This window comes from Thalassophryne amazonica, chromosome 10, assembly GCF_902500255.1.
Source record: "Thalassophryne amazonica chromosome 10, fThaAma1.1, whole genome shotgun sequence".
Taxonomy (NCBI): Eukaryota; Metazoa; Chordata; class Actinopteri; order Batrachoidiformes; family Batrachoididae; genus Thalassophryne; species Thalassophryne amazonica.
Window position 1 is genome coordinate 110,312,777 of NC_047112.1, and position 13,770 is coordinate 110,326,546.

The window sequence follows — 13,770 nt, forward strand, 5'->3', positions numbered from 1 at the left end:
AGATGTCAATTGAAACAAAGGAGAGGATTATCAAACTCTTAAAAGAGGGTAAATCATCACGCAATGTTGCAAAAGATGTTGGTTGTTCACAGTCAGCTGTGTCTAAACTCTGGACCAAATACAAACACCATGGGAAGGTTGTTAAAGGCAAACATACTGGTAGACCAAGGAAGACATCAAAGCGTCAAGACAGAAAACTTAAAGCAATATGTCTCAAAAATCAAAAATGCACAACAAAACAAATGAGGAACGAATGGGAGGAAACTGGAGTCAACGTCTGTGACCGAACTGTAAGAAACTGCCTAAAGGAAATGGGATTTACATACAGAAAAGCTAAACAAAAGCCATCATTAACACCTAAACAGAAAAAAACAAGGTTACAATGGGCTAAGGAAAAGCAATCATGGACTATGGATGACTGGATGAAAGTCATATTCAGTGATGAATCTCAAATCTGCATTGGGCAAGGTGATGATGATGGAACTTTTGTTTGGTGCCATTCCAATGAGATTTATAAAGATGACTGCCTGAAGAGAACATGTAAATTTCCACAGTCATTGATGATAAGGGGCTGCATGTCAGGTAAAGGCACTGGGGAGATGGCTGTCATTACATCATCAATAAATGCACAAGTTTACGTTGATATTTTGGACACTTTTCTTATCCCATCAGTTGAAAGGATGTTTGGGGAAAGATGATAATGCATCTTGCCATAGAGCAAAAACTGTGAAAACATTCCTTGCAAAAAGACACATAGGGTCAATGTCATGGCCTGCAAATAGTCCGGATCTTAATCCAATTGAAAATCTTTGGTGGAAGTTGAAGAAAATGGTCCATGACAAGGCTCCAACCTGCAAAGCTGATCTGGCAACAGCAATCAGAGAAAGTTGGAGCTAGATTGATGAAGAGTACTGTTTGTCACTCATTAAGTCCATGCCTCAGAGACTGCAAGCTGTTATAAAAGCCAGAGGTGGTGCAACAAAATACTAGTGATGTGTTGGAGCGTTCTTTTGTTTTTCATGATTCCATAATTTTGTCCTCAGAATTGAGTGATTCCATATTTTTTTCCCTCTGCTTGGTCTAAAAAAGTAACCGTTACTGACTGCCACGATTTTTTTTTTCCTGATTTCTTATAGTGTTTCTTAAAGCCAGAAAGTTGCCATTTGAAATGACTTTGGTTTTGTGTCATGTATGTGATCTGCTTTTTTTCTACAAAATTAAACAACTGAATGAATATCCTCCGAGGCCGGTGATTCCATAATTTTTGCCAGGGGTTGTAGTTAAGTATGTCTTTTGAAATCTTCAGTGCCCTCCTCACAGCTGTTGGCCAGCAATTTAAGAGATACACTGTCAGCAATGTTACTGTTTTGTGCAGTCGCAGTCAGAAAAATCAAACTGTAAAAAATAATAATAATTATAATGATTTTCCATCTAAATTACACTACATTACACTGCAGGCTATGCTCTTGAGCCTGAGAGAATGGAGTGTGACATGCTGGCTCCATTCTCTGTGGTTACCGTGGGAGGTTTGGTGCTGATTGGTTTGTGCGCTGCCCTGACCCACAGGAATATTAGCAAGACGGCTGCTTCCAGAATCTCGTCCCCTCATCTGTCCGTCATGATTAATGAGTTGGGCAATACTGTGTAATCTCAGACTGCGTGAACTCTTGAACTTAAACACAAAATGGATACCATCTCGCAGCATATGGCTGCATTGCAAAGGAATGTGATGCTGAGGACCGGAGAATATTCTTCATAAATTTGGACTCTGGACTGTCAGAGGTACAGTAAATGGAATTCTGTATCTCTCTGTCTAACATGGCAGCCTTATCGGCTCCTGAAGGCCAAATACCCTGCTCTTCCCCTAGAACATCTGCTCAAAGTGATGTTAATCAGTGAAATCACCTGGTGCAGTAGGTGGTTACAAAGAAAGCCTGCACCCTCTTGGCCCTTTCTGGAATCAGTTTGACACCTATGCCCTCGAAGGATCTACGGCCTTGGTGAAGGAATTCGGCTCCCCCTTCTTATCTATCTATCCCCTCCCTCCAGCCTGCTGTTGCCTAGCAATGTCAGACTTTACACACACATGGACAGAAACTGACAGAAACTTATCTGCACACGACGCATGCCTCCCTCCCTCCATCCCTATTACCCCCCCCCATGTCTCTCCATTCCCCTCACCCTGGCTTCCTCCCTGCCACCTCGAAGGCAGTGCGGTTTTTACTGCTGCAGCCTTCAACTCCACAAGCTGGGTGGTGCGGGCCCCTCCCGTTGCAGCCTTCACCCACTTTACCTCAATTTGGATGACGGAATGCTTCAAGTTTAGTGCACATAAACAATGTCAAATATATATATGTGTTGTCTTTAATTCTGATGTGTGCCATTATTGTGGTAAACAAGTAATAATTGTGGATAAATTTCTGTATCTTGTCTGAGGTAATTGGAGTGTAAACGTAATTTCGTTGTTGTTGCACTCGTGTAATGACAGTGACAGTAAATCTCATCTCATCTCACTACATTATTTTAATAATGTGAAATACTTTTCAGTAAAGTGTTGGTAAATGTTGCCAGTAATGTAGTAATAATGTAGTAATGTAGTAATACATACATTTCTATATGCTAGCAGAAATACCCATTGGGTAGAATGTGTTATGTGTCGGACGCAGCTCGGAGAACCGACCAGCGTTTGAAGGACCCAGTATGAAATAAGCAGAGCACGGTACAAAGGCTAACTGAATTTAATACATAACAGTGATAATACAAAAAGGTGCGGTCTGGCGTGGTGCGCTCCCAGCAGCGCTAACGGTCCGGAGCCAGAAGCTGTTTCGGACCCAAGGACCCCGCCGACACCCCCCAGGTGGCCGCAACAACCGAGTCTGTGAAAGAAGGAACCATTATGTGAGTCCACACTCTACACACAGAACACTTAAAGGTGTACAAACAGCAAACACTTCCTGGCTTGATTGCTGATCAGCTTCCAACCTGCGGGCATGGAACATCCAGTTCACAAAACTCCACCGCAGTGGAAGCTGATACATGACTAACAAACAGCTCAATACAATAAGGTGTGAGGGACACCACATTTACTGACTGTATAACTGTTAGTCACAAAATCTAACGTACCTCAGGAAGTGTGCTGATGAGCGTGAGACCTCACCCCCTCCTCTTTCACAGACTGTGCATCAAACCTGGACATTCTCAGCGTCCGCTGCTGATGAGATGGCTCCCAAGACGACGATCTCACCCGTCTGGTCACAAGGTCGAGTCTCTGGCAAATACACACTGTGCACTCCAGTCTTAAATGCCAACATGCTCCAATCCAGCCAGATGCACCTCAGCTGTGAGTCCTGACGAGTCGCAGGTGATCAGGGTGAGGTCCTGACAGCCTCAGCAACACAGCCACTCAGTCCCAAATGCACGCCACCTGGGAGGAAAACAAACAGACAAACAAACCGGCAGCCAGGCCCCCCCCAGCCATATAACAGTATGCATAAAAATAAATAAATAAATGCAGTGACCATATTATATTTTTCAGGGAAAGAACTGTTTGAAAAAGACTGTAAATACTGGCCATGATAGTGCAGCAGATAACTGAAACAATCCTTCACTTGGTGATACAAACATCATATTTGACATGAATGTTCTTCAGAAATCAGTGTTTGAGAAAAAAGTGCTGGCCACTTGAAAATCCAATATGGCGCCCAGGTAGCGGTCAATGAAGAATTGCACATGGGTCAAAATATAAAAATTCTCCAATCATATTGAAAGCTATATCACATTATGTGTCTAGTCACAAAGATTCCAAAAAGGTATAGTTTGGATGATCTATGACAGAATGTTCTGGAGTTATGGGGTAAAAACAAAAAGAATGGTGACAAAGGTCAATTTCAGTTTGTACAGGAGTCAAAAGTTAAAGTTGGCCAAATTTTGGTAAAAATTGGTGAAAATTATTGGTTGAACTAATAGGATTAATAAATTGAATAGTTCTGACTGTGTTGAATGCTTGGTTTGCAAAGTAAATGTCAAACAATGTCGACGTCCATTGGATTCTATGGCATGTGACAGATGTTACCCTTTAACGTGACAACTGAGCATGACACATGGTGCAAATTATATCTTTTTAAAACCCTATTAACTCAACCAATAATTTGCATCACATTTTGCAAAAATTGGAGCAACTTTAACTTTTATCCCAGTGGTCATTAGACAGTCTGCCAAACTATTGCACAGCTGACACATATGGACAGGTAAATTCATTCACACTCCTGCTCACACCTACAGTCAATTTCATCAGGAATGACAGAGAGGAGGAGTACAGGAGCCTAGTGAGGGACTTTGCTGCCTGGTGCCACACAGACCATCCAGAGCTCAACACCAACAACAAACAGACAAACGAGCTGGTCATTGACTTTGGGAAGTCCAGACCAAGTTCACGACCAGTTCTGATTGAGGGAATTGAGGTGGAGGCTGTGGATTTCTACGGGTACCTCGGGCTATGGCTGGACAGCAAACTGGACACGGACAACCCACATCAGCCACCTGTACAGGAAGGGGCAGAGCAGGCTGGACTTCCTGAGGAGGCTGCGGTCGTTTAACATCTGCAGTAAACTCCTGTGGATGTTCTCCCAGCCCGTAGTAGACAGCATCCTCTTTTAAAATGCATAGTTGTAGTGATATGTTACACACATCTGCCCTGCAACAGTGCAGCAAGATTCCAGTGCAATAAAATGTGCATCGCTCTCCTTTTGTTTTCATGACAGCACATGAAGGCATCGCCGGGTAATATAACCAAATAATGTATTCTACAAGTTTTAATTGCAACACTTCAAACCTGTCCCAAGACTTCACGTTAATAATGAGCTGAACCCACTAACAGCACAGAACAGGTGGACAAAATGTTTCCCACTTCACTCTTCTAGTTATATGTTTTACAAAATGGATCCTAATAATGTGCATGTTAGTTGTATATACTGGCCTATAGCATGCCAGACTGAAGAGGTCATTTATAAATATTCAAGAAAGACTTTAAAATATAGCTTTGTGTCACTATTTACACATACAGTAGTGTTCAGAATAATAGTAGTGCTATGTGACTAAAAAGATTAATCCAGGTTTTGAGTATATTTCTTATTGTTACATGGGAAACAAGGTACCAGTAGATTCAGTAGATTCTCACAAATCCAACAAGACCAAGCATTCATGATATGCACACTCTTAAGGCTATGAAATTGGGCTATTAGTAAAAAAAAAAAGTAGAAAAGGGGGTGTTCACAATAATAGTAGCATCTGCTGTTGACGCTACAAACTCAAAACTGTTATGTCCAAACTGCTTTTTTTTAGCAATCCTGTGAATCACTAAACTAGTATTTAGTTGTATAACCACAGTTTTTCATGATTTCTTCACATCTGCGAGGCATTAATTTTGTTGGTTTGGAACCAAGATTTTGCTTGTTTACTAGAGTGCTTGGGGTCATTGTCTTGTTGAAACACCCATTTCAAGGGCATGTCCTCTTCAGCATAAGGCAACATGACCTCTTCAAGTATTGTGACATATCCAAACTGATCCATGATACCTGGTATGCAATATACAGGCCCAACACCATAGTAGGAGAAACATGCCCATATCATGATGCTTGCACCACCATGCTTCACTGTCTTCACTGTGAACTGTGGCTTGAATTCAGAGTTTGGGGGTCGTCTCACAAACTGTCTGCGGCCCTTGGACCCAAAAAGAACAGTTTTACTCTCATCAGTCCACAAAATATTCCTCCATTTCTCTTTAGGCCAGTTGATGTGTTCTTTGGCAAATTGTAACCTCTTCTGCACATGTCTTCACACACATCTTAGCTAATTATAGGCCAATCTCCAACCTTCCTTTTCTCTCAAAAATTCTTGAAAGGGTAGTTGTAAAACAGCTAACTGATCATCTGCAGAGGAATGGTCTATTTGAAGAGTTTGTCAGGTTTTAGAATTCATCATAGTACAGAAACAGCATTAGTGAAGGTTACAAATGATCTTCTTATGGCCTCGGACAGTGGACTCATCTCTGTGCTTGTTCTGTTAGACCTCAGTGCTGCTTTTGATACTGTTGACCATAACATTTTATTACAGAGATTAGAGCATGCCATAGGTATTAAAGGCACTGCGCTGCGGTGGTTTGAATCATATTTGTCTAATAGATTACAATTTGTTCATGTAAATGGGGAATCTTCTTCACAGACTAAAGTTAATTATGGAGTTCCACAAGGTTCTGTGCTAGGACCAATTTTATTCACTTTATACATGCTTCCCTTAGGCAGTATTATTAGACGGTATTGCTTAAATTTTCATTGTTACGCAGATGATACCCAGCTTTATCTATCCATGAAGCCAGAGGACACACACCAATTAGCTAAACTGCAGGATTGTCTTACAGACATAAAGACATGGATGACCTCTAATTTACTGCTTTTAAACTCAGATAAAACTGAAGTTATTGTACTTGGCCCCACAAATCTTAGAAACATGGTGTCTAACCAGATCCTTACTCTGGATGGTATTACCCTGACCTCTAGTAATAGTGTGAGAAGTCTTGGCGTCATTTTTGATCAGGATATGTCATTCAAAGCGCATATTAAACAAATATGTAGGACTGCTTTTTTGCATTTACGCAATATCTCTAAAATCAGAAAGGTCTTGTCTCAGAGTGATGCTGAAAAACTAATTCATGCATTTATTTCCTCTAGGCTGGACTATTGTAATTCATTATTATCAGGTTGTCCTAAAAGTTCCCTAAAAAGCCTTCAGTTAATTCAAAGTGCTGCAGCTAGAGTACTGACGGGGACTAGAAGGAGAGAGCATATCTCACCCATATTGGCCTCTCTTCATTGGCTTCCTGATAATTCTAGAATAGAATTTAAAATTCTTCTTCTTACTTATAAGGTTTTGAATAATCAGGTCCCATCTTATCTTAGGGACCTCGTAGTACCATATCACCCTAATAGAGCGCTTTGCTCTCAGACTGCAGGCTTACTTGTAGTTCCTAGGGTTTGTAAGAGTAGAATGGGAGGCAGAGCCTTCAGCTTTCAGGCTCCTCTCCTGTGGAACCAGCTCCCAATTCAGATCAGGGAGACAGACACCCTCTCTACTTTTAAGATTAGGCTTAAAACTTTCCTTTTTGCTAAAGCTTATAGTTAGGGCTGGATCAGGTGACCCTGAACCATCCCTTAGTTATGCTGCTATAGACGTAGACTGCTGGGGGGTTCCCATGATGCACTGTTTCTTTCTCTTTTTGCTCTGTATGCACCACTCTGCATTTAATCATTAGTGATCGATCTCTGCTCCCCTCCACAGCATGTCTTTTTCCTGGTTCTCTCCCTCAGCCCCAACCAGTCCCAGCAGAAGACTGCCCCTCCCTGAGCCTGGTTCTGCTGGAGGTTTCTTCCTGTTAAAAGGGAGTTTTTCCTTCCCACTGTAGCCAAGTGCTTGCTCACAGGGGGTCGTTTTGACCGTTGGGGTTTTACATAATTATTGTATGGCCTTGCCTTACAATATGAAGCGCCTTGGGGCAACTGTTTGTTGTGATTTGGCGCTATATAAAAAAAATTGATTGATTGATTGATGTCTTTTATTTAACAGGGGGACTTTGTGGGGGATTTTTGCAAATAAATTAGCTTCACACAGGCGTCTTCTAACTGTCACAGCACTTACAGGTAACTCCAGACTGTCTTTGATCATCCTGGAGCTGATCAATCGGTGAGCCTTTGCCATTCTGGTTATTCTTCTATCCATTTTGATGGTTGTTTTCCATTTTCTTCCACACGTCTCTGTTTTTTTTGTCCATGTTAAAGCATTGGAGATCATTGTAGATGAACAGCCTATCATTTTTTTGCACCTGCGTATAAGTTTTCCCCTCTCCAATCAACTTTTTAATCAAACTACGCTGTTCTTCTGAGAACATGTCTTGAACGTCCCGTTTTCCTCAGGCTTTCAAAGAGAAAAGCATGTTCAACAGGTGCTGGCTTCATCCTTAAATAGGGGACACCTGATTCACCTGATGTTTGTTCCACAAAATTGACAAACTCACTGACTGAATGCCACACTACTATTATTGTGAACACCCCCTTTTCTGCCTTTTTTTTTTTTTTTTACCTTGTTTCCCATGTAACAATAAGAAATATACTCAAAACCTGGATTAATCTTTTTAGTCACATAGCACTACTATTATTCTGAACACTACTGTACAGAATTTCTTGAATAATTTTCCAATCGAAAGGAGCAAAAGGATGACAGAATTTTCCCAATCTTTTGTAACAGACATCATGATTCCTGTGACGGAATTCCGGCAATTCTCTGAGCAGCAGCCAGCATTCCGAGTCTTGAAGCCTTGGTGGGATGTGTTCACTGACTATTTGTCTGTGGTCATGCTAATGATCGGTGTGTTTGGATGCACACTTCAGGTTAGTAACTCTGCTTTAACGTTCTCCTCTGCCTTCACTGGTCTTTGAGTTTATGCTGTTCATGGCTCCAAAGACAGTTACATAAGTGGTGATTCATTTCTAAGATGAAAGGAGCTCGTCTCCTATTTTTATTATATCTGCAGTTAATGTGATTCCCTGAAGTCTGCAGGCTCGCTGTGGGAACATCACTGATGTGTCTTTTGGTTTGGTTCCAGCTCAGAACCACATTTACAGCCTGCACTGCATGCAGCAAAGGAAGCATTCATCCCATCAGGAGTTTAGCAGTGGAAACATTTGCACGTTCCTCCCCTTTTAGTAAACACCAGATCCCAGCTTGGCGCTTCACTTCTGTTACTGTGTGCAACACAAACACTTTTGGAGGCTGACAAGCTCTTCAAGAGATAATCCTAGAAAATGTGCAAAAAGATTTCACAATAACTATTAAGAATTTGTTTTACCAGAATAAAGGCAGGTACAGTTTCCCACTGTCACCATATCACTGTCTATAAATGTGAACATATGATATGTAGTATGATAACAAGAGCAAACAGAGATTTCTGACGTCCGCCAATCTGATCCAGATCACCTCCAAAATTTCATTGGAGTCTTCCATGCCCTAATATCTATCTGTGGTACAGATTTGGTGAGAATCTGTGAAGTAGTTTTAACATAATCCTTCAAAGCCTATAAAATGAAATTTCATCCAGAATCCGGATCCAGATCTGGATTCCAGATCACCTTCAAAATTTAATGGAGTCTTCCATGGTGTAATATCTATCTGTGGTACAAATTTGGTGAGAATCTGTGAAGTTGTTTTGATGTAATCCTTCAAATCTTATATAAAGAGAAATCCTGAGCCAGAATCCGGATCCAGATCCAGATCACCTCCAACATTCAGTGGAGTCTTCCATGCCCTAATATCTATCTGTGGTACAAATTTGGTGAGAATCTGTGAAGTAGTTTTAACGTAATCCTTCAAAGCCTATAAAATGAAACTTCATCCAGAATCCGGATCCAGATCTGGATTCCAGATCACCTTCAAAATTTAATGGTTTATGCCATTTGAAATGGCATAAACAAATTAAAATCTATGAAATATCAAGGGGCCCAATACTTTTGGAGGGCACTGTATGGGGCCGCACAGCTGTTGACTCCATCCTGTAGGCGAGCTGCAACACTGAGCAGAGTGAAGTGTGCACCATGAAGGACAAAAGCATTGTGTTTAGAAGCATAATTGCTTTCCTCAATCCACTGAAAAAACATGATAGGAACTTGTCCATTTTTTCATCTGACAGTGCTTCTGCGGTTGCTAAAGATGTCCCCAGTAACACTGCATATGCCTCTCACTGGTTTCTGGCATACTGCACTTAGCGTTTTTACAGAAAGGTGGTGGAGTCATTTGATGGAGCAAAACATATGGGACAAAAATGGATGATAAATAACATCAGTCATACACTGGACTATTTCTCCACAGAGTGGGACAGATAATGAATGTCATGTGACATACAATCCACCAACACGACAAGGATTGTCGTGTTGGTGGATTGTCATATAATGTAAACTTTTCATATTGAGAAGCTTTTCATTGTTTTTGCAACATATTTGCCGGGTCCATGGATGCAGGTCCGAGTATTCATGTTTCTATTAATAGATCAGCAACAGAACACCACAGAGACTTTATTTGACCACTTCCTGAAACTACAAATACTCATCCCATGGTCTGTCACCTCTCGGTGCCCACTGCGAGAGGCAGCACTCTGCAGTGACTGTTAGGGGCAAACAGTCAAGACTTCTAAACTCGAATGGTTATATAGACCTGAAAACACTTTTTACCTCCGCTAAGGAGGTTATGTTTTCAGTCGCATCCGTTTGTTTGTTGGTTGGTTGGTTGGTTGGTTTGTTAGCAGGATTACTCAAAAAAAATCCTCAACGGATTTCAATGAAATTTTTACCAGGGGTGTATCTTGGCCTAACGTAGAAGTCATAAAATTTTGGTAATGATCCGGAACACGATCTGGATCCAGTAATTTTTTAAGGATTCTTTATCATTGCAGGATAGGGCCAATTTCAACATTTTTGCATCTAACTTCATGAAGACGGGTCACAAAGGCTGAACAAAAATTAAGTTACGACACAACAGTAATTTAGCATTTGTTTCTCCTCCTTGAATAAAATTGTTCCATCCATCCATCTTCTACCGCCTAGTCCAATTAAGGGTCGCGGGGGACTGGAGCCTATCCCAGCAGTCATAGAGCGCGAGGCGGGGTACACCCAGGACAGGACGCCAGTCTGTCACAGGGCCACAAATAGACAAACAAACACAGACACACCCACACACACACCTACGGACAATTTTAAAGATTCCAATCCACCTAACCCGCATGACTTTGGATGTGGGAGGAAACCGGAGCACCTGGAGGAAACCCACACAAATACGGGGAGAACATGCAAACTGCACACAGAAAGGCCACGGGAATTGAACCCACGACCTTCTCGCTGTGAGGCAACAGTGCTAACCACTAAGCCACCATGCTGCCCCGAATAAACTTATTAGAAAAAAATAAAAATAATAAACTTATTAGAAAGAAAAAAAACTTGAGTAGTTCATGCAGTTTTTCTTGATAAATACATTTGCTGAAGATCTAAGGGTTTAACCACTGAATCTGAAACATGACGGTAGATGCGTGAAACAGCGTGGAATAAGTCTCTTTGCCAAAGGTGACGTCAGTGACCCTATGGTCTTGGCAGAGGTTGGCCGAGTGCTTCAGGTTTTTTTTTTTTTTTTTTTTTGAGTCTTAGAGACAAAGAAAATAATCATGGTAACATGGAGGGACTATTTTCTTCAAGAACAGCGGAGCAGGTTTTTTTTATTTCAGTGCAGCAGTGTACGTTTTTTGACAACAGTTTTCGTCACAATCACAATAAAGGAGTTATAGGAGCAGCAGGCAGTTAAATGATACTATTTTACAAATATACTGTTTAGGAATGTTTCAGATCTCTGCCGTGTAGGTTCCCAGCAGGTGGAGCTGCTGCACTGCATAGTGCATATTTTTTGTTTATTTACATTTGTTATACATTGTTTTAAAGCCTTTTTCATGTTACATTACCTTTGTGAACTAAAAAAGGTTGGTAAACCCATTTCTAACACCTAAAAGGTTCTTCCACATGATTAAGAATAAGAAAGAACTTTTTAATCCCAAAGGAAATAATTTTGCCAGAGTGCCGAAACAGTAAACGTTATTTTTTTGTTTTGTTTTTCTCCAATGACGAGTATGTGTTTATGCAAAATGACTGAAAGACACTTGCACAAGATGTTTGACAGTATTAAAAATATATATTTACTCAAGAGTTTAAGAATTTCTGAAACATATTTCATATTTTCAGATTTACAGACAAATTATGTCTTCGACACAGCATCCTACACAAATATATGTCTTATATCCAGAAAACCAACAGTGCTCTGAACATTTTGATTTGCAACACACGGGCATTATACAAAAAGAAAGTACCGTAAAAGGGTAATTGCTGAAAGTATGGTAAAACTGAGAAAATACCCTTGGGCCTTAGAGGGTTAATAAGAAAAAATAAAATCAAAGCACAAGTACATATGCAGCATCTGTTTTAACTCAATTCTGAGGAATAAATTATGGAATCACCCTGTAAATTTTCATCCCCAAAACTAACACCTGCATCAAATCAGATCTGCTCGTTAGTCTGCATCTAAAAAGGAGTGATCGCACCTTGGAGAGCTGTTGCACCAAGTGGACTGACATGAATCATGGCTCAACACGAGAGATGTCAATTGAAACAAAGGAGAGGATTTTCAAACTCTTAAAAGAGGGTAAATCATCACACAGTGTTGCAAAAGATGTTAGTTGTTCACAGTCAGCTGTGTCTAAACTCTGGACCAAATACAAACAACATGGGAAGGTTGTTAAAGGCAAAAATACTAGTAGACCAAGGAAGACATCAAAGCGTCAAGACAGAAAACTTAAAGCAATATGTCTCAAAAATTGAAAATGCACAACAAAACAAATGAGGAACGAATGGGAGGAAACTGGAGTCAACGTCTGTGACCGAACTGTAAGAAACTGCCTAAAGGAAATGGGATTTACATACAGAAAAGCTAGACGAAAGCCATCATTAACACCTAAACAGGAACAAACAAGGTTACAATGGGCTAAGGAAAAGGAATCGTTGACTGTGGATGACTGGATGAAAGTCATATTCAGTGATGAATCTCGAATCTGCATTGGGCAAGGTGATGATGCTGGAACCTTTGTTTGGTGCCGTTCCAATGAGATTTATAAAGATGACTGCCTGAAGAGAACATGTAAATTTCCACAGTCATTGATGATATGGGGCTGCATGTCAGGTAAAGGCACTGGAGAGATGGCTGTCATTACATCATCAATAAATGCACAAGTTTACGTTGATATTTTGGACACTTTTCTTATCCCATCAATTGAAAGGATGTTTTGGGATGATGAAATCATTTTTCAAGATGATAATGCATCTTGCCATAGAGCAAAAACTATGAAAACATTCCTTGCAAAAAGACACATAGGGTCAATGTCATGGCCTGCAAATAGTCCAGATCTTAATCCAATTGAAAATCTTTGGTCGAAGTTGAAGAAAATGGTCCATGACAAGGCTCCAACCTGCAAAGCTGATCTGGCAACAGCAATCAGAGAAAGTTGGAGCCAGATTGATGAAGAGTACTGTTTGTCACTCATTAAGTCCATGCCTCAGAGACTGCAAGCTGTTATAAAAGCCAGAGGTGGTGCAACAAAATACTAGTGATGTGTTGGAGCGTTCCTTTGTTTTTCATGATTCCATAATTTTTTCCTCAGAATTGAGTGATCCCATATTTTTTTCCCTCTGCTTGGTCTAAAAAAGTAACCGTTACTGACTGCCACATTTTTTTTTTCCTGATTTCTTATAGTGTTTCTTAAAGCCAGAAAGTTGCCATTTGAAATTACTTTAGTTTTGTGTCATGTCTGTGATCTGCTTTTTTTCTACAAAATTAAACAACTGAATGAACATCCTCCGAGGCTGGTGATTCCATAATTTTTGCCAGGGGTTGTAGGTGTCTTGTAAAACAAACAATGCAGTGGAGAGAACATTTTCATCCACTGAGTGTTCCATCTTTCCACTCTTGCAAGTACTCTTTCAATTGTGTGAATGAAGAAGGTTCACGGTTTGTATACTAGTGCCTGAGCAGTCACTATCAGTAGCTTCAATCCTTTAGAGCCCAGTCCCCTGAAAAGTACCCTGATATAGGGATAAAAAAAAGCCCCAGTTTGGTTGTAATGCAGACTTGGGCAAACTG

General features: G+C 40.6%; 1 protein-coding gene across 2 annotated transcripts in view; it reads left to right on the forward strand.

The window, feature by feature from the left end:
- The window catches only part of lrrc8c (leucine rich repeat containing 8 VRAC subunit C), a 31,850-nt gene that overhangs the window by 5,766 nt on the left and 12,314 nt on the right, over positions 1 to 13,770 (forward strand). The window contains exon 2 of one of the 2 annotated variants that reach the window (XM_034180716.1): positions 8,296 to 8,438. The exons of the other annotated variant lie outside the window; for it this stretch is intronic. Coding sequence (XP_034036607.1) covers positions 8,301 to 8,438 — 138 coding nt within the window. The 5' untranslated portion in view covers positions 8,296 to 8,300. The remainder of the gene's footprint in view (positions 1 to 8,295; positions 8,439 to 13,770) is intronic. 2 annotated transcript variants of the gene reach the window in all.